Source organism: Primulina eburnea, chromosome 18, assembly GCF_022965805.1.
Source record: "Primulina eburnea isolate SZY01 chromosome 18, ASM2296580v1, whole genome shotgun sequence".
NCBI lineage: Eukaryota > Viridiplantae > Streptophyta > Magnoliopsida > Lamiales > Gesneriaceae > Primulina > Primulina eburnea.
Window position 1 is genome coordinate 552,781 of NC_133118.1, and position 24,340 is coordinate 577,120.

The 24,340-nt window shown below is 38.1% G+C and overlaps 2 protein-coding genes across 3 annotated transcripts; one reads left to right on the top strand and one right to left on the bottom strand.

Annotated features, from left to right (window-relative positions):
* The first annotated feature begins 2,634 nt into the window (after positions 1-2,634).
* On the top strand, positions 2,635-6,696 carry LOC140819297 (agamous-like MADS-box protein AGL11). Of its 2 annotated transcripts, none has more exons than XM_073179301.1 (9): positions 2,635-2,781; positions 3,625-3,811; positions 4,967-5,048; positions 5,125-5,186; positions 5,382-5,481; positions 5,765-5,806; positions 5,941-5,982; positions 6,202-6,356; positions 6,483-6,696. In XM_073179301.1, the coding sequence occupies exons 2-9, from the start codon at positions 3,630-3,632 to the stop codon at positions 6,484-6,486; spliced, it is 669 nt and encodes a 222-aa protein (XP_073035402.1). In that variant the 5' UTR covers positions 2,635-2,781; positions 3,625-3,629; the 3' UTR covers positions 6,487-6,696. The 2 variants fall into 2 exon arrangements, with proteins under 2 accessions (XP_073035402.1, XP_073035403.1); XM_073179302.1 differs by having other exon boundaries at positions 5,950-5,982.
* A 53-nt stretch (positions 6,697-6,749) lies between these two features.
* LOC140819296 (immune-associated nucleotide-binding protein 9-like) lies at positions 6,750-9,794 on the bottom strand. The gene is made up of 6 exons (XM_073179300.1): positions 9,776-9,794; positions 9,106-9,350; positions 8,576-8,853; positions 7,569-7,733; positions 7,353-7,487; positions 6,750-7,178 (listed from the first exon to the last, which is right to left on the bottom strand). Exons 2-6 carry the CDS (start codon positions 9,335-9,337, stop codon positions 6,966-6,968), a joined length of 1,023 nt encoding a protein of 340 aa, XP_073035401.1. The 5' UTR covers positions 9,338-9,350; positions 9,776-9,794; the 3' UTR covers positions 6,750-6,965.
* Between the last annotated feature and the right edge of the window lie 14,546 nt (positions 9,795-24,340).

Here is a 24,340-nt window from a genome sequence, read left to right on the forward strand (position 1 = left end):
AAAATTCTATTAAAATTTGCGACGGTATTGAAAACCGTCGCAAATGAAAACCGTAGTCGTAGTTGCATTTGGCGACGGTTTGTAAAAACCGTCGCGAATATTTGTTGCGACGGTTTTACAAAACTGTCACAAATTAGAGTTGCGACGGAAATCCTCCGCAACCCGTTGCTAAATGTAGCGACAGTATTCATGTGGCAAAACTGTCGCTATTTTGCGACAGTTTACAGGTCCGTCGCTAATATTTTAGGTAAAATAAAAAAAAATTAAGAATTTTATAAATATGTGTTGTGAATTGGTACAATCTTATAAGAGATAAAAAATTTAAGTGTCGTGAAGTGATAAAATCGTGTAAAAGATAAAATTTTAATTGTTTTGAAATGGTAAAAAAATCGTGTAAGAGATAAAAATTTTAAATGTTGTGAAATGATAAAGTTGTGTAAGAGATAAAAATTTTAAGTGTTATGAAGTTGTAAAATCGTGTAAAAGAGAAAAATTTTAAGTTTGGTGAAGTGAAGTGGAAGAAAATGGAGTGAATTTGTATGTATTTTTAGAGAGTGGTGGAAGAAAATGGAGGGAGAAAGAGCGGGATCGAATTTTTGAAATTTGCGACGGTGTTTTGCTTAACGGTCGCTAATTTTAGCGACCGGAGTTTTAATACTGTCGCTATATTCAATATAGCGACGGTTGTACATGTTACTGTCGCAAATAGTAGCAACGGTTCTAGTTTAAACCGTCGCTAATATGAATTTAGCGACGGTATATATATAACCGTCGCTAATATTAGCGACAGTTGAAAAAACCGTCGCTAATTAACATTGTGTTTTGTCCTAAAACCGTTGCTAATTAACGTTGTGTTTTCTAAAACCGTTGTCGATTGTCCAAAAATACACGCTAATAGACAACGGTTCATGAAGCCGTTGTCGTAAACGTTCTACGACCGTTGTCGTGTATTATAATACTACAAATTATTTTAAAAAAAATCTACGACAACGGTTTTTAAAAACCGTTGTCGTAGCTCGAAAAAAAACCGCTAATAGACAACGGTTTTTAAAAACCGTTGTCGTTGCCCAAAAAAACACAATAATAGACAAAGGTTGTCGTAGGCCAACAAAAAAACAAGCTAATAGACAACAGTTTTTAAAAACCGTTGTCGTAGGCCAAAAAGGACACGCTAATTGACAACGGTTTTTAAAAACCGTTGTCGTAGCTCGAAAAAAAAACCGCTAATAGACAACGGTTTTTAAAAACCGTTGTCGTTGCCCAAAAAAACACAATAATAGACAACGGTTTTTAAAACCGTTGTCGTAGGCCAACAAAAAAACAAGCTAATAGACAACGGTTTTTAAAAACCGTTGTCGTAGCCCAAAAAAACAAGCTAATAGACAACAATTATTAAAAACCGTTGTCGTAGACCAAAAAAACACGCTAATAGACAACGGTTTTTAAAAACCGTTGTCGTAGACATATCAAGGACAACAGTTTTTAAGAACCGTTGTCGTTGAGCTGGTTTTTTGAGCCTACGACAACGGTTTTTCTTGAATCCGTTGTTAAAAGACAAAACACAACGGTTTTTTATAAAAACCGTTGTCTTTGATGTGTTGTTGAATTAAGATTTTCTTGTAGTGAGCATCCAATTTTGTGTGAGGAGATTTGATCCATAACATAAACACCCAAACACCTTCAAATGATATATAAGGGATGTTTACGAAACAGCAACTGCAACTTAAAGGGAGTTTTATGAGAAAATAACGGAAGATGATGCCTTATTTATCAAATAAATGGACGTGAGAGTACAACTGCTCCAATGTATCAAGGGAAGGTTGGACTGAAAAGTAATAGCTCTAGCCACATTTAGAATGAGTTGATGTTTACGTTCAACAACGGAATTTTGTTTCGAGCTTGACCAGCAATTTGATATTGAGCTTGATTTCATCTCGCCATGGAAGTAGATCCAAAAAAAAAAAAATCGCAATCCTCCTAGCTCTCTGGTACCATTTCATGCACAAGCATAGACAAGAGTGGAGAAATGCTCATTGTATTATTCTGAAATCAATGTTTATTTATATATTTATGCCATTCATCTATTCTAATAGTATTTTTTATTCAAAACAACACTTGGAAATTTTAAGATTGAGAGAGGATGGAGATCATGTTGAAAAATAATAAGTAAGGGAGCACATGCAAATCACTTTAATTTCATATATATCCTTCCTTAATCACATTGATGAATATATATATATGTATATTAATTGTTACACCATACACTTTCTGACAAAATGTAATTAAATTAAAGACAACCAAACCCTATATAGCTAGTCTCCTTGTCGGATCCGAGCTCACCAAACCCTAATCCAAATTGATTTGCAGCCACCCCACCACAAGTGCGTAGATGGGTTTTATTCAATTAATCCATTATTATTGAACTAATAATTAATGTATTTAAAGGGCAGTTCAAAAAAGCAAAGCCATTGCCATGTTTGGTTAGAATTCTGCTAATAATCTCTAGCCCACAACCCCACGCATGTTTCATAACTGGAAAAAAGCCATTTGATGGTCGCTTTCATGGACAGCTCTCTCTCCCTCCCTCTCTCTCTCTCGCACGTATAATGTGTAATAGATGCATACTTGGAAAGAAAGAGTTCTCCATTAGGGCTGCGGCTGCCTGCGAATAACATGGCTTCACTGAAGGTGGTTGAGTTCTTTGGAATTCGTGTAATCTTTAGAATATTGCATTCAAGTCGCTCGCGGCCGGGAAATAGAAATACTTTCCGAAGAAGCCAGGTTTGTGACATGAGCATACCGATCATCTTGGGACTCGGGGAGAAGAGATTAATAAATACTTTTTGCTATTTTTTCTCCTGCTCAGTTTCAGATGTTTTGGAGCTTTGGATGCACTTTTGCTAATTGAAAAAAAGGGTCGAAACCCACCAGATCATAGTTCTTGTTTTCCTAGCTAGCTTGAAAGTTTTTATCTATTCCCAAGAATCATGATATTTAAGATGCATGTTTGTTGTGTTATCAAAACCTTGTTTTCAAAAAGAAAAAATCAAATCTTGAACATTTTTTTTCCAAACTATGTGTAGATATTTCCTTAATAATATCACTTAATTTTCACTTCCGAAACCTTGAAGCTTTATTTCTCCTACACGAGTGTTTTGTTTCCAGATATTCTTATTTCAGCGAAGAAGATCCCGTTTTTCTGGTTTTATACATTACCAGTGTATCTTGGTCTCTTCCAAGAAATGCAATTTTTCTTCTTCTTTTTGTTCTCTTAGCTGAAAATATGTAATTTTTTCAGCTGAATGAGATCGAGTATACCACTTTGCCATTTTGTTTGGCTTATGTATATATACCGTAATCCCCTTCAAGCTTTTTTGCATTTCCTCTCTTTTGATTTCAAGGATATCATCCAGCTTTGCTCAAGAAATACCCTTCGCTTAAAATTTATCCTCCTTTTGGTTCTCTATATCTTGTTGTTATGTACGTACCCCTCCTAGCTTCTGTCTTCCGGTTATGCAAGTACTAAAAACATGTCATGGTAACAAGTTATAACAAAAATTACATCTATAGTACTTCTGGTAGCAGATCGAGAATCAATTTTGTTATGATTAATATGATGAGCAGGAAATATGGGAAGAGGAAAGATCGAGATTAAGAGAATCGAGAACACCACGAATCGGCAGGTGACGTTCTGCAAGCGGAGAAATGGTCTGCTGAAGAAAGCTTACGAGCTCTCGGTGCTGTGTGATGCAGAAATCGCACTCGTTGTGTTCTCAACCCGTGGACGTGTCTACGAGTACTCCAGCAACAAGTATTAATTCATTCATTTTTCTCTCTATTTCTCCTTTGGTTTCTGATGAAATCTTGAAAATGTTAAGGGATCCCGGTAATTAAATTAATTAAGAAATAATTAATGGCACACAGATTTAAATATATTGATATTTTCACAACAACAACACACAAACTTTTATCAATGTGATCAATTTTGTGGAACCTCTTGTGTTTTATCTCCTCTTATACTATTATCTATATTTAAATAATATATATCATGTTTAATCGTTATTATTCATGTCTTTTTAGGTCTCCCTCTTCGTTTACTCATATGAATACCTTATATCGGTTGCTTTTATACGTGTTTATATCATCTTAGACGTGTCTCCTTCGATTATTTTTTATAGATTCAATCCTAATTTTTCTCTCGAATATTGTTTTATAACATGGTATTATATATATTTGTTCGACATAAATAATGTTTGGCATTTTTATAAAGTTTTGACATTAGATATATGGTACTATATAATCTAAATTTTACAATTATTTTTCAGTAAAATGATATTGATTTTGTGCACTATATAATGTTTATATCTGCCACATGACACAGACGGTAGTATATATCAATCTGAGAAGAGAGTTGTGATTCTTTCATACTTTTGTTGTCTGAGACTCGCAGTTCAGATTGGACTGTGGGTTTCCATTTCCAGCTTTGTAAAGCTCCACAGTATCAAATTTATGTTTTCCAAGTCCATCACCGACAAATAAGACTGCGGAAAAAGATCACTCATAAAGGCAGAATAGGACCAGTTCCTGTGCTAATGGTGGATTTTTTATTGAATTTTTCAAAAAAAAAAATGAGGGTTAGAATTAATTTACAATAATGATCTATGATTCTGTGTAAATCAAGCATAAAATCATCGATTTCATATTTGATAAAAGTTTTCTGGGATTTAGGATGTGTTTCGATTTTACGTTGTGGTTTAACCCGAATCTTGGTCCATGGCCTGGATTGTTAATCTTGCATGTAGTAAGTAGCTAATCAAGGTTCCAAAGTCAATCAAATACACGATGGGATTCCATTTGTGGGGGGGGCCTCCTCCAAGGAGGGGTATGTTGCAATAGACGATGGGATTCCAAATCATCATAGAAAAAGGTTGTTTTTAAAGCTTTCACATTATGTATTCGCATGCAGCATCAGGGAAACAATCGAGAGGTTTAAAAAGGCCACTGCTGACACTTCAAATGCATACACCGCTCAAGAGATCAATGCTCAAGTAAGCGCTCCAATGCCACGAATCAGTTGCAGATTTCAACAACAAAAAGTTAATTTTTTCTACATTCCATGTCTAGTTTTACCAACAAGAATCCAAGAAACTGCGCCAGCAGATACAGATGATCCAGAACTCCAACAGGTATATATCAGTCCCTCGACTGAAATTATATCATATCACACTAAATGAAAGAACCTTATTATTTGTGGAACTAACTTATATTAAGATTTTATTCCTTAAAAAAAAAATGATTCAAGGAAGTTAAAATAATGGACTGAAAGAAACAGTGGTAACTTTTAACTGTGAAAACTTGATGTTTCTGGTGGTTTTTCACAGGCATATTATGGGCGACGGATTGGCCTCTTTAAATGTGAAGGAGATGAAGCAGCTAGAAACTAGGCTTGAGCGAAGCATCGCAAGAATCAGAGCAAAGAAGGTACATAACCATTCAGAGAGAAAGCTTACAATGCAAATTTGATCAAGCTAACATAAATCATACATCTGACCATAAACAAGGAATAATTTGATACATGTGCATGTTCTTGCAATAATCTAGTTTAGTGATTTTCAATTACGAAAAAGTTGATACCATGATGCTAAAATTACCTAAGTGACACTACGACATGGATTCCATAAGACAATGCTACACAAAACAGTTTCCTAAACCTCATACCTCCGACTTCTTACCAAGTTTTGACGTTACTGTCTCGTTTGAACAGCATGAACTGATACTTGCTGAGACCGAGAGCTTGCAGAAAAGGGTAATTTTTCTCAATTTAAGTTCAAGATTATGATTGCTTGTCCAGCAGCTTTACATGTTTTTTTCCTGCTATTTTTTTTTGTTCTATGATGCTTAATATTCTTTTTCCTTGTGGAACCTGCCTTCTTCTGATAGGAAGTTCAGATGGAACAAGAAAATGCCTTTTTGAGAGCAAAGGTGAGTTCTCTTGACAAATAATGGTACTTTCTAATTAAGCGCCGTGAGCTTATGACACACTGAAAACTTCAGTTTAGATACAAGTAGAATAAAAGCATAGCTGGATATGTCAACATGTTTCATATGAACAACTGCCACCACCTAAAGAAACTAGTGATTAGTTTAATAATGATGAATGAATGCCTCAGTAAAACAAGAAGATGCTCTCTTGACTTTCAGATAGCAGAAAATGATAGGCTTCAGGAACTAAGCATGATGCCTTCTGGACAAGACTATGCGATCCAGGAATTTTTTGCCCGCAACGTGCTGCAAATGAATATGATGGAGAACATGCCTGCCTATCCAGTTTCTGACAAGAAGACTCTTCATCTTGGGTACTCATGTCTTCGTTTGAATTTTTTTGATGAAAATTTAATCCCATTTTATTACATTATGTGTCTACCTCTACTATTCAGTGAGTGATATTAGTTTTCTAACCTCTGTCACACTTGGTATTGCAGGTAGTTGAATCCACTGAAGAATATTCTGAGTTGGAGTCGCTAAATAATAGACATCAGAAGTCTTTTGCATTTCCTAGCGTTTAATGGACCATTTTCGCTGTTTAGGGAAAACTACTGTCTAAAATGTGTGATGTTTCAAGACATACAAGAAACATCTGTTTTTACTCAATATTTCCATCAATGATCCTCATCCAAAGGACAAGATAAAAGCAGATGATCCTTCTGTTCCAGGACCGAATGAATCAACATGACAAGGATAAGGCCGACTAATATTAAATGCAACGTCTCAATTCATCACATATAAGTTCAGAGACTGTACAAAGATGTAAAAGCCGAACATATGCTTATAATCAAATACAAGGAAAGTAGGAGTTTGATAAGAAAGTCAAGAGTTATTGTACCATCATCATAATAAAATTAGCATATCTTAGTTTTCAAGCAAATCAGATCTTGCCAGTAATATAAATCAAACTTAACATCTTATTATAAAATGGTGCACTTTCCACTTCCAGCTTGTGTTCGCAGCTCTTCAGTCTCCTTCCGAGCTCTCTCCAAGTGCTCCCTAAGCTTGGATATTTCATCATTTGATTTCATCTGAGCAGCTTGTGCCGTCGCTTCTGCATTCAGTCGAGCAGCTTGTTCCTCGGCCAATTGCCGCTCAAGCCTTAGAGTGGTCTCTCTGAGCTTTGACTCAACCTATGAAATAACATCACCCAAAACAGCAATATTGTCAGTAAGTACCCATAAGAATTTCTCAGTGTCACATAAAATACATCAGCAGATTTCCGCGAATGTCGATAACTGGAAAATGACGGCATGAGTGTACAGATAGCAAGGGAAACATAATATAGGTGAAAAAACAAGTAATACCATTTCGGTTATACGCTTTAGCTGCTCTTCATATGCCTTACTAAATTGCTCCTTCCATACAGATATCTCCTGCTTGGAATACCCCTCCAAGGAATTAACTTCAGCAGTTTGATCACGCAGTTTGGCAGACCCTTTCTGTTGAATCAAACAAAAAATGTTAACAGGTATCACCAGTTACAATTTCCTTAAAGGAACAAACACCAACAAACCACTCACCTTCAGTTCTATAAATATCTCATCTGTATACGGTTTCCCACCATTTCTATCAACAACTGCAGTTACTAGGGAAATAAGTTGCCTGAGTTGTTCACTTATCTTGGATTTATCTTTTGTCTTGTTATCAAAGAGAACGCGCCTGTCCCCACACATTTTAAGAGTTTCCTACTCAAGATCAGAAGTAACAAGAATTACAGAGAGATCATATGAAGTAAAAACACAGAAAAGGAGAAATGCATGCTTATCATCCCATGAAAAAGATTAAAATAAAGAATGCTTCAAACTAGTTACTTTTTCATTTGGAAAAGTAAATATATATAATGGGGAGAAAAAAGGGTAGCAGGCCTCTATTTATATCAAAGAACAATGATGACTGCATGAATACATAGATCGATGATAACATAATATTTACCAAAACGGATATTTGACAGAATATTCTGCACTGATTATGAGCCAGAAGACAGGTGCAGTACCATATATGCTATTTATCGGAGCAAAATCTCCAACCCAGAATGTTTCAACCAACAAATCAGATGTCAAATAAATATAAAAAAATAAAAAATCAATGTCATGTCAAAGAACACCTACATCTAAAATGATGGTTCCTGCCATGGATGTGACTGTACTGAAAGGAAAGAATGGTACAACTGAATCCATAATCATCTTTTACAAACAAAGAGTGAGAAGTGCAAATAAAACAAGTCTCACGCTTTTCCCTTTAAGATTTTTAGGATAAGAACAATATTTGAAACTTGTTTAAGGAGAAGGCTAGGACCAAATCATTCATGATTGTTCTACTCTAGCACTTTCTCCTTACAAACGTTTATTTCTTCATAATCAATTAAAAGACTAAAAAGAGTCTTTCAAACAATAATTCCATTAAAAAAAGGGAGGATTTAGTGAACTTTCAGCCCATGTAAAAAATTTGAGAAGAATTAATTCGAGAACTCGATCTATGTAAAGAGCAATGCGTAATATTTGGTAGATTTGAGCGCGCCATGTTCTACCTTCAAAGGCTCAGGGCAATCACGACCCAAATAGTCATCCAAAGTATCATCATCTTCATCAAGGTCATCTCCACCGGTGAAAACGATAATCATGTAGTCGCTAATTTTGCTGCCAAAAAATTTCCGCAAGCTTTCAATGGCAGCTTCTTCTTCTCTGGAAAAGCGAGATCTGACTGACAGGACAACAAGAACAGCATGTATACCATCTTTTGCCATATCGATACATTTAACAATTTCCTTCCCAATGAATTCAGGTTCAGCAGAGAAATCAAATAATCCTGGAAATGCAATGTATTTAAATCCAGGTCAGTCAAAGTATAGCGAAGTATTAAAAGTATGGTCCATAGCACTTGGTTTCTAGGCCATTCCCATGGAAACAGTCTTCTCACTTTGTATGACTAAAATTTGCCATATTTTAGTCTTGCAGTAAATATCTTCAAGCTTCCAAATTATCTTTCACTGTCCCCATATTTTTTTCTCCAAAAAGGTTGGTATATTCTCGTTTAAATAGACTGAAAAAATCATGTTACCAGGCGTGTCTATCACATTGAGAATGGATCCATCTTCCAGAAAGGTCCTCTGAAGCTCACATGTACTTGTAACACCTGCAGAGCTAGTCATCGACTTGAATGACTTTCTTCGGAGAATACTATTGCCTGTCGCACTCTTTCCATTACCAGTGCGTCCAACCAGTACTACAGTTCGAACTTCACTTGATGGTGAAGTGAAATCCCAATCATCATCGCTTGTACTTCCCCCCATTCGATGGAACCAACTAAGGTCATCACAGATGAAGACATGGTTATAACTTCAACAAGTTAAATAGCAAAGACAAAAGAACCGGGAATAACCGGATTATTTACGTTTAATCGTCGCATAAACAAAACGATATGAACTCCCAAAAGTCTGTCATAAAGAACAATATGCAAATCCTATTAGTCAACTCTCGCGCGATGACAAATATCACATGCACCCATCTATACATACAGAAAACACAAAATCAAACAAAATATGGCCCTAAAGTTCAAAACCCTTGTTACCCAATTGGAAGAAAAACTAAAACTTTGCCAATAATTCATCGCCAAAACACAAAACATAAGTTAAATCGGGTTGAAATTTCAGAACAAAAAAAATCATCGGAAAGGCAGATAATACAGACATCAAGTAGCATAAATCATATTATGTAAAAAGAAGAAAAACTGAGATCGATTACAGAATCCGAGCTTCGCGGTTGAATGGGAAGAAATGCCTGCGAAAGGGGGGATGGGATGACTTCGTATGCAAGAATTTTGTCGTTTGAGATTCATATGATGATTAGATCAGGAGAAGTGGGCCCCACACAAAAGAAGATCTTTATGTCTGAAAATGGGCCTGACGGGTTAAGAATTCAAAACCCAACCCAAATTCCAAATGGGTTCAGAATCTATACAAATGGATCGAGATATTTGAAATCATACGATTTGAATTAGGATTCAACAAAAATTATACTATTTTTTTAGGGAAAAAAAGATATCACACACCCCTAAAGAAATCATATATGCCAGAAGCAAAATTGTCGTGTTCAAGTACCATTCAACATTTGTTGAAATGGAATGTTCAATCCCCATTACAAATTATTATTATTATTTTTTAAATGATAGAGGATATAATATTATTAAAAAGAGTCGAGAGCTAGTTACATCCGAAATTAGAGTAAGGCAAAAACTTGTGTGATACGGTCTCACGGGTCGTATTTTGTGAGACATATCTCTTATTTGGTTCATCCATGAAAAAGTATTACTTGTTATGCTAAGAGTATGTTGGATCTCGATTTTTTACGCGCCTAAACGCAGCGGAAGTTTAAAATTTTTATTTTATTTTGATAATCAAAATATATTTGATTTGGGCACTCGTATGATTTTCATAATCAAACATACATAGGATGTTTAGTAATTATACCTTTGGTGAATAAATCACGTGGCTCCAACTATTCTGGGGTTAGCGGAGATAGCTCTTCGTGAATCCATACGAACGTTCTTCGATCTACTTCGAATTAGGTCCACGACTAGATGGTTTATTCCTCTTCCAATTTGCACTAGAAAATTGGAAGACATTTTACGTTGAGATAAAAACGAGAGACGGCTCAAACTTTTCTTCAAAAGAAAGTGGCCGAAATTCTTTGATAGGAGAGGGGAGAGTTTTCGAAAATCCTTAGGAGATGGAGGCTAGGGTTTTCAAAAATTATGAATGAATTAAATTAAACTCTAAGCCTAATACACATATATATAAGCTTAGGGTCCATTAACTTAATTAAGTACTTAATGGGCTTAATCAATTAATTATTCTAGTCCAACTAGTTTAATTAATTAATTAATCTTTTAAAGTCCAATTAAGAACCTTAATAATATGTATGTTGGTCTTGTACTCCTACAAGCTCATTATACATATACCCATTACATTTAATTTAATTCTTTTATAAATTTAACATTTGAATTTAATATTTAAATTATAAATTCAACTCCTTGAATTTATCACCTCCAAAATTTAATATTTAATAAACTCAACTTTTGAGCTTAATAAATTAAATCCTCAAATTTTATAAATTCAACTCCTTGAATTTATTCTCTCCAAATTTCATAAATTCAACTTCTTGAATTTACTATCTTATAAATTCAACTCCTTGAATTTATTTTCTCAAAATTTAATTATCATAAATTCAACTCCTTGAATTTACTATATTATATATAAATTCTACTCCTTGAATTTATTCTCTCAACGGAAATAAACGATCCAGTGCTTGTGTGACCCTCAATGGTTCAGGGATACAGCTAGCCGTGAGTTCACAACTCTTTGTGATTCAGGACATAATCCTTTATTCGGGCTTACCCTAGTTAGCCCCATTCTTTTCATCAACACTTTGATCAAGAATGTAAGAACTCATTTCTGATCGCACCCATCGGATCATGGTAAGAGCGTCTAGTAGCATCGCCCCATGATCCCTAGGTATCACTGATAGTGCCTGCAAGAACCAGCCGATTATGATTAACGTACAGTACGGTCCCTTCATCTCAAATATCCCGATCGAATCTGCAACCATTGGTTCATCGAGGGTTGCATATTAATTCGATAACTATGTGTTACATATAATAGTGGCATCGCGTGTACTATTGGAGAACTCTTTCTCCAACGTACATCTCATACTCTGGCCAGAGATTCCATGCACTATTATTACATCAGATCACATAGGATATCCACACCTGTAGGTGAGCGGTGAATCCCCGACTACAATGCACTGGCTCCTATATGTGTCGCAACTGTACCCAAACTCGCCACCTGATGACTCTCCTGGAGCCGGTAAACGAGTCAAAGCACAGCCCTAGCATATAGAGCCTCAGTGTTGTAAGGCTCGAGATTATTAATCTTCATTAACATGGAACTCGGAAAATATGAGAATGCATGATGTGCAATGAGGGGAGAAAAGACATGAGAAATTAGAGTTTTTGAGTACAAGAGAGACCGCACCCCGCGCTTAGAACAGGAGTGCACCCGCGGTCATTAAAATGAAATTATGAAGGGAAGGCCGAAGCATCACCGCACCCACGGTGCTAGAAGGACCGCACCCGCGGTGCAGCTACAGTAGGGTGACCGCACCCGCGGTACGAACAAGACCGCACCCGCGGTCGTCGAATTTCAGAAAATGAAAGTGCTGCCGAAGCATGAGCGCACCCGCGCTCCTTGAGCTACCGCACCCGCGGTCATGCGTGTCACTTGAAAAATGAGCCATGTGTTACTTAGCATGCAATATATTTATATATATATATATATATATATATATATATATATATATATATATATATATAATTGTTATGATTTTTGAAAGATATTGACTGAGATTTGATTTAAGATTTGATATCAGGATTGTGTGGTACTGATTCTGAGTGTATAGATATTGATATTATAAATTCTGATATTATATCTGTGATGTTGAGATTGACGGGATTACTAGACTGTATTGATATGTCGTCGAAACATCAGTTGATTTAGATTTATCAGATTCAGAAATGATTTTGATTATATCGTGATATCGATGACATGAATTGAATTGTATCTTGTTCAGATATTGATCAGATTTTGTACTAAGTTGAGTATTGATCAGAACAGGTTGTGAATTGAGTTATTCACTGATACAGTGTATTCGATATTGTCATTTCAGATTTGATATGGACAGATTTGACTTCGATACTTCGTCTTCGTCAGACCAGGACGACAAAGGTATAATTCATGTGATATTCGGGAAGATATAACTCAAATGAGATTCAATTTGAGTTTCCCAATAAAATCACATACTAGATTATTGTTTATGTTTTGATATGATTATGCTTTGTTTATAGATTGATATTCATTGCATTTAAGATAGGAGAGTCTTTGACAGAACAGTCAAACTTCTAGACGTTCGGTGATATCGCATCTTAGGGGAAGATCACCTCTCCTATTGTAGATGTCGAAACAAATCAGACCGAAGTCTAGGAATAAGACGTACATTCACCTCGATTGGGAGGGTAGGTGACAGCCATTGACGTCTTATTCACACCGGGATCCCTAGAGTTAGAGTTGAGTCGAGTCCAGACATGACTTGATTTGAGTTACATGTTTATCTGATTTGAGTTGCATGCTTATGTCGATTTGATTTCATAGATTATGGAATCTATTACTTTTGAATTTGTTCATGATAGCATGTTTCACGATTTAGATTGTTTATATGCATGTTTACCATGTTTTATACTGGGATTTATTCTCACCGGAGTATCCGGCTGTTGTCTTGTTTTGTATGTGTGCATGACAACAGGTGGGACAAGATCGAGGTCGAGAAGATGATGAGAGATCGAGATTAGAGTGGTGATGCCGGACTTGGATATAGATAGGTTTCATTACTTGATTATAGTAGTTGAACTTTAGTTGAACTAGATGAATGTTGTACACGATTTGTATTATTATACTGATTTGTATATTAGAGATATTTCATTACCTTACGCAGTTACATTTTTAAAAAGAAAAATTTTCAGACCCTGTTTATCTTAATTGATAATTAAATCCCAAAGATGATTAAGAAAATGATTAGCGTCCGGGTCCCCACAAGTGTTGTCCCGGGTCGTAAGGACTAATGGTGTACAATCATAACCATGGACTTATCCTCTCGATGAATGATAACCATTTGGAAAGTCCGAGGGAGGGTTGTTCGGTATAATCATCATATGACTACCCATCTGCATGTTTGGACATCTCTATGCCCTTACCAAGAAACGCAGTACACAATATCACAGATGCTAGTCTCGAGCTCAAGCGACCTTTATCCCTGTTTTAGGCGGCTGAATCAACTAGGAACGAATTTAGAATATGCAATGTTTACAAATGAATTTCAACATCGAATTACGATTCATTTGTATTAAAGCATAATCAAGAACTTTATCTATGCTGCTTGCATGGGTATACAGACAAAGTATAATGAAACCATTAAAAAGTAAATTATATTAAAATAAAGATTGTCTATTACACTTGAGTCAATAAACTCCCCAGCCAACCGTTGGCTTACCGGGCATTTACTCTAACAGAGTATTACTTTTTATTGTGCATATCGGTAGGGTTGACCCGTCTCACAGATAAAGATTCGTGAGACTGTCTCACAAAACACTTACTGCAACGTCCCATGTTCTTGTGTTTTAAAATGTACTAATTTTTTTTTTTTTTTTTAAAAAATTCGGTCCTTGTAAAAATATTTTAATAAAATATTTTTGTCCATGATCTAGAACATTCGCTAGCTAGCATTTAAAATCAATTGCAATCGTCATAAAATAAAATAATCGCATGAGTTACCAAACCTAAAAAGCAATAATCGTGAAACGTATTTTCCTCTCCAAAACCACTCTAAAACATAAATAAATGGTTTTAAAAATCTTTTAACGTGAAAACGTAATCGTAATCATGAGTGCGGAAAAACAATAGAAGCGCTGGTCCTCGGGTTGTGTGCACCTTCAGTCCAGTCATCTCATACGTCAAGCCCTCCCTCAACATCACCTGCATCCAACACACCTAGTGAGTCTAAAGACTCAACACACCAAATCTTTGTAACGAGTAATACATGTATAAAATCACATGCAGCAGTGAAATTACTTGTACTTAAAATAGCATTTCATGAAAATGCATAAACTTGAGCATGAACATTTTCGTAAATATTTTCATGAAATGCATAACAGGAACATGAACCTTTACCTCTTTCCTTGAGCTTAACATGATATAATAACATGACGTGATAACATGACGTGAATCTTTTCATGATCATAACATTATATTTTTCTTGATTGAATTCAGATCGTTAATTGTGACTTTCCTGACGTGACATGACATGACATGACATGACGATGGTACCATCTACGTGAAACCACAGTACTGGGCGGCGGGGACATCAGCGACACAAGATCGTCAACTGAGCCTTGGCCTAATCTTGATCATAAACTTGAATCCTGAATTCCTCATAGTCACAATTACTTCACTTTCCTCAATATTTTTCATGTTTTCATCACCTTATAAAATTATGCATGAATATATTTTTCTTTGAAACCAAGCATGCACCATGTATTTTAAATGTCAATTTTAATTATAAAACTTCATGGACATTTAAAATAAATCATGAATAAATCATAAATAAATCATGAACAATTCATAAGCATTTAAAAATTCACATAATAACATAAAAACTGCATTTAGGGCACTGCCATGACCGTTATTAATTTTAGGTGTAAAAAGACCGTTTTACCCCTGGACTCGACTTTTTACAAAAATCGACTATTTTCTTGATTTCATGACTCTAACATGTCCCAAATAAATATTTAAGCTTATAAGAATTTTCTCGTAATTTTATTTGGCTTAAAACTTAGACTTTTCAATTTATCTTTTAATAGATATTTTAACGGTGTTTTAATCCCGAAAAATACCAAACTTTAATATAAAATTCCTAAATTCTAAATTTAGTCTTTTTATATTATTTTAGCTTTTATGGACCACGACCCGACCCTCGTGAGCCGTTTTCCAATTTTCTTTATTTTTAAAACTCATTTTGACACTCGAATTTCAACCCCGAGCCATCTCCTAATTTTATCGAGTTACCCCCGAACCAAACCGAGCCCAAAGGTGCCCAACATGTTTGTTTAGCCTACTGGTCACTAAAAATTGCCAAGACCCTGACCCACACCAAGAAAACGTGTGCCTTCAACAATACCCTATGCTGGCCGAGAGTTCTAGTGTGGCAGGTTTCTTTGGTTTGCTTCCAGGACCCAGCCCACGAGCCCAGGCCCCCAACCAGTCACCCCCACACCTTCCTAAGACCCTAAAGACTCGTCCCAGCCCAGCCCTTGAACCCTGGACCGAGCCCTCACCCCTGGACTGATTCACGAAAACTGCACAGGTTTGTGTCCTTCACGGGTGGGAGTCCTTGCTTGCAAGGACTCCTCCCTGCTGTTCAGACTGAATCCTAGCATGGCTAGGACCCTCCCTGGACCAAGAACAGCCCCTGGCCGAGCCCTGGCCCCTGCCTAGGCGAAGCCCGCCACCCCCTCATGGAACCCGAACCCCAACACTCAAGACAGCAACCCACTGCCTATGGTTCCCTCGGTTATTTTCTGTTTCTGCTGGTTGTGGTGCGTTCAAGAGGTTGTGTCTTGCCCCGAAAACATTATCTAGACAACAAGTAACACCATGGCAGTCCCCTAAAACAAGCATGACATGAATCGATACAAGAACATGTTAGATCGCAACACGAATACGTAAAAACCGTAATAAAACTTCACAATTTGTACACATGCATTTCAGCGATCGATATATGATGTATTGGATGAGAAAAGGGAAGATGTTAGCGTGCCTTTGCGTAATATACGCACGATATACCGACGACGACGATGAACGGAGAGGAACCGAGGCTATACGCACACAAACCGTGAAGAACAAGCCACAAACTCACGCCGAGAGATGAAGCTGCCGAGAGAAATCTCTTTTCTTTCTTGTCTAATTCTCGGCGGCGTGAAAGTGAGTGAGAGTGAATAGGTTTAGGTTAATCTCACTTTTATTTATAAGCTAGCTCAAAGATAATTAGGCTTAAGGCTAGATAAATTTAATTAAGCCCACTAGTGCAAGCTAGGCCTAAATAAAATTTAAAAAAAGTTTTCATAATAAAATAAATTAGTGAATTAAATAGCCGGACTGCTAAAAGATCGAGTTTTTGTTAAAAATTCTAATACCGATAAAATTAGTCCCGGCGTATTAAATCACCTCAAAATTCTTGATTTTAAAAAGAATAAGAAACAACTCCCCTAAATTAAATAATTAAAATTAATTATTTAATTAAAACATTTTTTCCACATAATACAGCCCCCGGTCTCCGTTCCTCGATCGTCACCTGAATAAACCTTTAAAAAAATGTATTTTCATGCAACAATGACAATAAAATCATAATAAGCATGTTCGTCACATAATTTAATAGTAATTAGAATAAAATACTCATTTTTTCAAAATTTCTAGATTTGCATGCAGTTGGATTACGTCGTCTAAATTTTTGGACCTTACAATTCTCCCCCCCCCCCCCCTTAAATAAAATTTCGTCCTCGAAATTTAGAACTTACCGAACAAATCTGGATAGCGACTCAACAAGTCCCTCTCGGTTTCCCAAGTAGCTTCCTCTTCCGAGTGATTCAGCCACTTGACCTTGACCATTGGAATGACTTTATTACGCAGTCTTCTCTCTTGACGTGCTAAGATCTGGACAGGTCTTTCCTCGTATGTCATATGAGGAGTTAATTGAAGAGGCTCATAATTAAGTACATGTGATGGGTTAGACATGTACTTTCGAAGCATAGAAACATGGAACACGTTGTGAACTCCTGAAAGCGCTGGTGGCAACGCCACTCTATAGGCTAGTGTCCCAATCCTCTCCAATATCTCAAACGGACCTATAAACCTTGGACTAAGCTTGCCTTTCCTGCCAAAGCGCATAACACCCTTCATAGGTGCTATTTTCACGAATACGTGGTCGCCCACTGCAAACTCTAAGTCCCTTCGCCTTTTGTCCGCATAACTCTTCTGTCGGCTTTGTGCAGTCTTCATTCTCTCACGAATTTTGACTACCAACTCCGCTGTCTCTTCAATAACATCCGGACCAAGAACCCTTCTTTCTCCAACCTCGTCCCAATGAATAGGAGATCTACATCTCCTTCCATAGAGTGCCTCAAAAGGAGCCATCCCAATTGATGATTGGAAGCTGTTATTGTAGGCGAACTCCACTAGAGGTAACCTCGATTCCCAACTGCCTTGGAAATCGATAACACAAGCTCGCAGAAGGTCCTCCAAAGTCTGAATAACTCTCTCCGACTGACCATCGGTTTGAGGGTGGAACGCTGTACTGAACAGTAGCTTGGTCCCCATCGTTGCATGCAGACTTTTCCAGAAAGAGGACGTGAATCTCGGATCCCTGTCAGAAACAATAGAAACTGGAATCCCATGCAGGCGAACTACCTCTCGAATATACAACTCTGTAAACTGAACCATGGTGAATGTCGTCTTAATAGGCAGAAAATGAGCTGATTTCGTAAGACGATCAACTATCACCCAAATGGCATTCAAACCCTTAACCGTCTTCGGCAGTCCCACTACAAAGTCCATAGTGATGTTTTCCCATTTCCACTCGGGAATAGGGAGTGGTTTCAATTTCCCTGCCGGTCGCTGATGCTCTGCCTTGACTTGCTGACAAGTCAAACACTCGGATACAAACCTCAAGATGTCCCTTTTCATCCCTGGCCACCAATATAACAACTGCAAGTCCTTGAACATTTTCGTAGTTCCCGGGTGAATGGAATATGGCGAGTCATGGGCTTCCTTCATAATAAGCTCTCTCAAAGAATTGTCGCTAGGAACCCATAGACGATCTCGATAGCGAACTAAACCATCCACCACTGAATACAAGTTCCGGCCCTTGGCCTCATCTCTAGCTCTCCACTTTTGCAACTGTTCATCAGTGGACTGATTCTCTCGGATTCTATCCCTCAAAGTCGACTGTACTGAGAGTGTGGCAAGATTAGGGGCCTCGCCCCTGGCATAGACTGTAAGCTCAAACCGCTGTATCTCGGACTGCAACGGTCTCTGAAGAGATAATTGAGTAATAACTGCAGCTTTTCTACTCAACGCATCTGCCACAACATTAGCTTTTCCCGGATGGTAGCTAATTTCACAGTCATAATCCTTCACTAACTCGAGCCATCTGCGTTGTCTCATGTTCAACTCCTTTTGGGTGAAGAAGTACTTCAAACTCTTATGATCAGTGAATATCTTGCACTTCTCCCCATAAAGGTAGTGTCTCCAAATTTTCAGTGCGAAGACTACTGCTGCAAGCTCAAGATCATGCGTAGGGTAGTTCTTTTCATGAATCTTCAACTGTCGCGATGCATAGGCAATAACTCGGTCGTTTTGCATCAGAACTGCACCCAAACCAAGCTTAGAAGCGTCGGTGTAAAGAACATACTCCCCTTGCCCCGATGGCATAGATAACACTGGCGCGGATATCAAGGCTTGCTTCAACTTGTCAAAACTGTCTTGACACTCGGGTCCCCATACAAACTTTGCATTCTTCTTTGTCAAGGCGGTCATGGGTACCGCTATAGATGAGAACCCCTGAATGAACTTGCGATAATAGCCAGCTAGTCCCAAGAAACTGCGGATCTCGGTGACACTCTTCGGCACTGGCCACTCTTTCACTGCCTCTACCTTACTCGGATCAACTTCCACTCCACTGCTGGAAATGATGTGGCCTAAAAATGCCACTCTATCAAGCCAAAACTCGCACTTGCTGAATTTTGCAAAAAGCTTCCTGTCTAACAGTACTTGCAGTGCGGTTCTCAGATGGCGGCTATGCTCCTCTCTGCTCTTGGAATAGATCAATATGTCATCGATGAAGACAATAATAAACTGATCCAGATACGGCTGAAATACGCGATTCATGAGATCCATGAAGATCGCTGGCGCATTGGTCAACCCGAATGGCATGACCATAAACTCATAGTGCCCATATCTAGTTCGGAATGCTGTCTTATGGACATCTGCTTCTTTCACTTTCAACTGATGGTATCCCGAACGCAGATCAATCTTAGAGAAAACCGATGCTCCTTGCAACTGGTCAAATAAATCCTCGATTCTTGGCAGTGGATACTTATTTTTGATAGTGACCCTGTTGAGTTCTCGATAATCGATACAAAGACGCATACTACCATCCTTCTTCTTCACAAATAATACCGGTGCGCCCCATGGAGAGTAACTGGGGCGAATGAAACCCTTGTCTAACAAGTCCTGTATCTGATCTTTCAATTCTTTCATTTCTGCAGGTGCTAGACGATAGGGTGCTTTTGATATAGGAACCGTGCCCGGCATTAGATCAATGGAGAATTCCACTTCACGATCAGGCGGAATGCCAGATACGTCTTCGGGAAAGACGCTAGGGAATTCTCTCACAATATCAACATCCTCAAGCTGCTGGCTGGTAGGCTCATGTGCAGTAGTGACACATGCTAGATAAGCTGAGCATCCTCGCTTAATAAGCTTCCTCGCACATAAGCAGGAGATAATGTGCGGCATTTGCTTGTTCCTTGCCGCCTCAAAAACAAATGGTTTACCACTAGGCGGTCGGATAGACACTGATCGCTGCCTGAAATCAATCGAAGCTCCATTCACTGATAACCAATCCATCCCAAGTATAATATCGAATTCGGGCATAGGGAGCACAATGAGATCTGCCCGAACTACATCTTTGAATAAACGAAGCTCCAGACCCTTGACAATTTTTGACGTGAGCATCTGTTCACCGGATGGAATCGAAACTTTGAAACCCAAACCCATATCTTGAGGAGTAATATTCAGTCTTTCGACGAAGGTTTCAGATATGAAGGAATGTGTAGCTCCTGAATCTAGCAATGCATAGGTAGCTACACCTAGAATGATAATCCTCCCTGCGGTGAAAGATGTCCTTAAAATCTATTCGAGTTGAAACTTAAGGATTTAACTATTATTAATTTCCCAAATTCATAAGAAGATTACATGTTGAGCTTAAGCATTTCATGAAAATTGTATCTTAGCCCTCACATTTTCGACTTTCTTGAATTCTAGTCCTTAAGTTTTCGAATTTGCACAATCAACCCTCTAAAATCGGAAATTGCCTAAAAATTATAACTTAAACCCATCTAAATAGAACATGCAACCTAAGTTCCACTAAGTCAAGTCTTGCTTCCCAAATCAATTCTAGTAACCAATTTAACATTTCATGCAAGAATAGGCAATATAAAAATGTTAATTGACTAGGTTACCTGTGATAAGAGTAGTGTCTGCTTCCTCCTCAGCTTCTTCAGCATTCATAACATAAACTCGTCCTGCTGTAGGTGCCTTCTTCTTTGGGCAATCAATAGCCTTGTGCCCACTCTCTTTGCAATAGAAACACTTGTAGGAACCCCATTCACACTTGCCCGCATGCGGTCGGTTACATTCCTTGCACAGTGGCCTCTCAGCAGGCGGTGGTGCTCCTTGATTTTGTGGCCTCTGCTGTCCTCGATTCCTGTTTTGACCCTGGGGCTTTTGAGGCCCTTGAGGTCTAGATGGACCTGAATTCTGCCTCTTGTTTGGCTGACTGATATTATTGTGCTGTTGTCTTTTACGCTGAATTTCAAAATCAATCTCCCTCAAAGATTGCTCAGACCTGAAGGCATATGCAGTGGCAGCAGCATAATCCACTGGATTCATCATCATAACATTGTTACGCAGAGTAGGGCGGAGACCATCCATAAAGTGCCTAAGCTTTTCTGCTGGGTCTCTAGCAATAAGGGGTACAAAGTGACAACCCCGATCGAATTTCTTCACATAATCTGCAACAGACAAGTCTCCCTGACGGAGGCTCATAAACTCTCTCTTCAGTCGGCCTCTAGCATCCGCCGTAAAATACTTCTCATAGAAAATGTCTTTGAATTGAGGCCAAGTAATAGTAGCAAGGTTAACACTATGCTCGACCCCTTCCCACCACAGTGAAGCATCATCCCTTAACAAGTAGGTGGTGCACCTCACACGGTCGGCATCACCCATATTCAGATAGCGAAAATGTACCTCCAAAGAACGTATCCAGCTCTCAGCAGCAAATGGATCAGTGGTGCCAGAAAATTCCTTTGGCCCTAGCCTCCGGAACTGATCATAAATATCCTGCGCTGGCCTGGGAGCCTGCTGGACCTGCTGCTGCTGTAACTGCTGTAACTGCAACTGCAGCTGCTGCTGCTGCAACTGCTGCTGCTGTAATTGTTGCTCAAATAAACGAGCCATTCCCTCAAGAGCTCGAGTAGCAGCATCTGGTGGTGGTGGTGGTGGTCCATTCCCTTGGTTATTTCCTTGATGGTTAACGCTGTTTTCCTCTTGGTTTCCACTGGCAGGGGCACGACGTGGAGGCATTTTATCTGAACGATTCCAAAATTTAACGTAACCAACATGCATTTAAATCTACGTTTTCTAATCATGTGACATATCGTGATTTAATTAGCAATTATAAGCATATAAGGCATAATAATCATAAAACTCGTAAACATGGGGTGTAAGCATATCATTCACGTAATCATGCAGGTAACATCATATTGAATCATGTAAAGCATGTAAAAACTTACAAACTGGAGGCTTGACGACTGATCTTTCCGGCGCTGATGGTGGCACAACCCTATACAGGAACCACGGCTCTGATACCAACTGCAACGTCCCATGTTCTTGTGTTTTAAAATGTACTAATTTTTTTTTTTTTTTTTTAAAAATTCGGTCCTTGTAAAAATATTTTAATAAAATATTTTTGTCCATGATCTAGAACATTCGCTAGCTAGCATTTAAAATCAATTGCAATCGTCATAAAATAAAATAATCGCATGAGTTACCAAACCTAAAAAGCAATAATCGTGAAACGTATTTTCCTCTCCAAAACCACTCTAAAACATAAATAAATGGTTTTAAAAATCTTTTAACGTGAAAACGTAATCGTAATCATGAGTGCGGAAAAACAATAGAAGCGCTGGTCCTCGGGTTGTGTGCACCTTCAGTCCAGTCATCTCATACGTCAAGCCCTCCCTCAACATCACCTGCATCCAACACACCTAGTGAGTCTAAAGACTCAACACACCAAATCTTTGTAACGAGTAATACATGTATAAAATCACATGCAGCAGTGAAATTACTTGTACTTAAAATAGCATTTCATGAAAATGCATAAACTTGAGCATGAACATTTTCGTAAATATTTTCATGAAATGCATAACAGGAACATGAACCTTTACCTCTTTCCTTGAGCTTAACATGACATGATAACATGATATAATAACATGACGTGATAACATGACGTGAATCTTTTCATGATCATAACATTATATTTTTCTTGATTGAATTCAGATCGTTAATTGTGACTTTCCTGACGTGACATGACATGACATGACATGACGATGGTACCATCTACGTGAAACCACAGTACTGGGCGGCGGGGACATCAGCGACACAAGATCGTCAACTGAGCCTTGGCCTAATCTTGATCATAAACTTGAATCCTGAATTCCTCATAGTCACAATTACTTCACTTTCCTCAATATTTTTCATGTTTTCATCACCTTATAAAATTATGCATGAATATATTTTTCTTTGAAACCAAGCATGCACCATGTATTTTAAATGTCAATTTTAATTATAAAACTTCATGGACATTTAAAATAAATCATGAATAAATCATAAATAAATCATGAACAATTCATAAGCATTTAAAAATTCACATAATAACATAAAAACTGCATTTAGGGCACTGCCATGACCGTTATTAATTTTAGGTGTAAAAAGACCGTTTTACCCCTGGACTCGACTTTTTACAAAAATCGACTATTTTCTTGATTTCATGACTCTAACATGTCCCAAATAAATATTTAAGCTTATAAGAATTTTCTCGTAATTTTATTTGGCTTAAAACTTAGACTTTTCAATTTATCTTTTAATAGATATTTTAACGGTGTTTTAATCCCGAAAAATACCAAACTTTAATATAAAATTCCTAAATTCTAAATTTAGTCTTTTTATATTATTTTAGCTTTTATGGACCACGACCCGACCCTCGTGAGCCGTTTTCCAATTTTCTTTATTTTTAAAACTCATTTTGACACTCGAATTTCAACCCCGAGCCATCTCCTAATTTTATCGAGTTACCCCCGAACCAAACCGAGCCCAAAGGTGCCCAACATGTTTGTTTAGCCTACTGGTCACTAAAAATTGCCAAGACCCTGACCCACACCAAGAAAACGTGAGCCTTCAACAATACCCTATGCTGGCCGAGAGTTCTAGTGTGGCAGGTTTCTTTGGTTTGCTTCCAGGACCCAGCCCACGAGCCCAGGCCCCCAACCAGTCACCCCCACACCTTCCTAAGACCCTAAAGACTCGTCCCAGCCCAGCCCTTGAACCCTGGACCGAGCCCTCACCCCTGGACTGATTCACGAAAACTGCACAGGTTTGTGTCCTTCACGGGTGGGAGTCCTTGCTTGCAAGGACTCCTCCCTGCTGTTCAGACTGAATCCTAGCATGGCTAGGACCCTCCCTGGACCAAGAACAGCCCCTGGCCGAGCCCTGGCCCCTGCCTAGGCGAAGCCCGCCACCCCCTCATGGAACCCGAACCCCAACACTCAAGACAGCAACCCACTGCCTATGGTTCCC

Excerpts from the sequence above, each read along its gene's own strand:
- LOC140819296 (XM_073179300.1), bottom strand. The coding sequence starts at position 9,337 with ATGGGGGGAAGTACAAGCGATGATGATTGGGATTTCACTTCACCATCA. Across the intron at positions 7,734-8,575 it reads ATTGCCCTGAGCCTTTGAAG|GAAACTCTTAAAATGTGTGG; the intron begins GTAGAACATGGC and ends GATCTTGAGTAG. Across the intron at positions 7,488-7,568 it reads AGATATTTATAGAACTGAAG|AAAGGGTCTGCCAAACTGCG; the intron begins GTGAGTGGTTTG and ends TTGATTCAACAG.
- LOC140819297 (XM_073179301.1), top strand. The coding sequence starts at position 3,630 with ATGGGAAGAGGAAAGATCGAGATTAAGAGAATCGAGAACACCACGAAT. Across the intron at positions 5,482-5,764 it reads CAAGAATCAGAGCAAAGAAG|CATGAACTGATACTTGCTGA; the intron begins GTACATAACCAT and ends TCGTTTGAACAG. Across the intron at positions 5,807-5,940 it reads CCGAGAGCTTGCAGAAAAGG|GAAGTTCAGATGGAACAAGA; the intron begins GTAATTTTTCTC and ends TTCTTCTGATAG.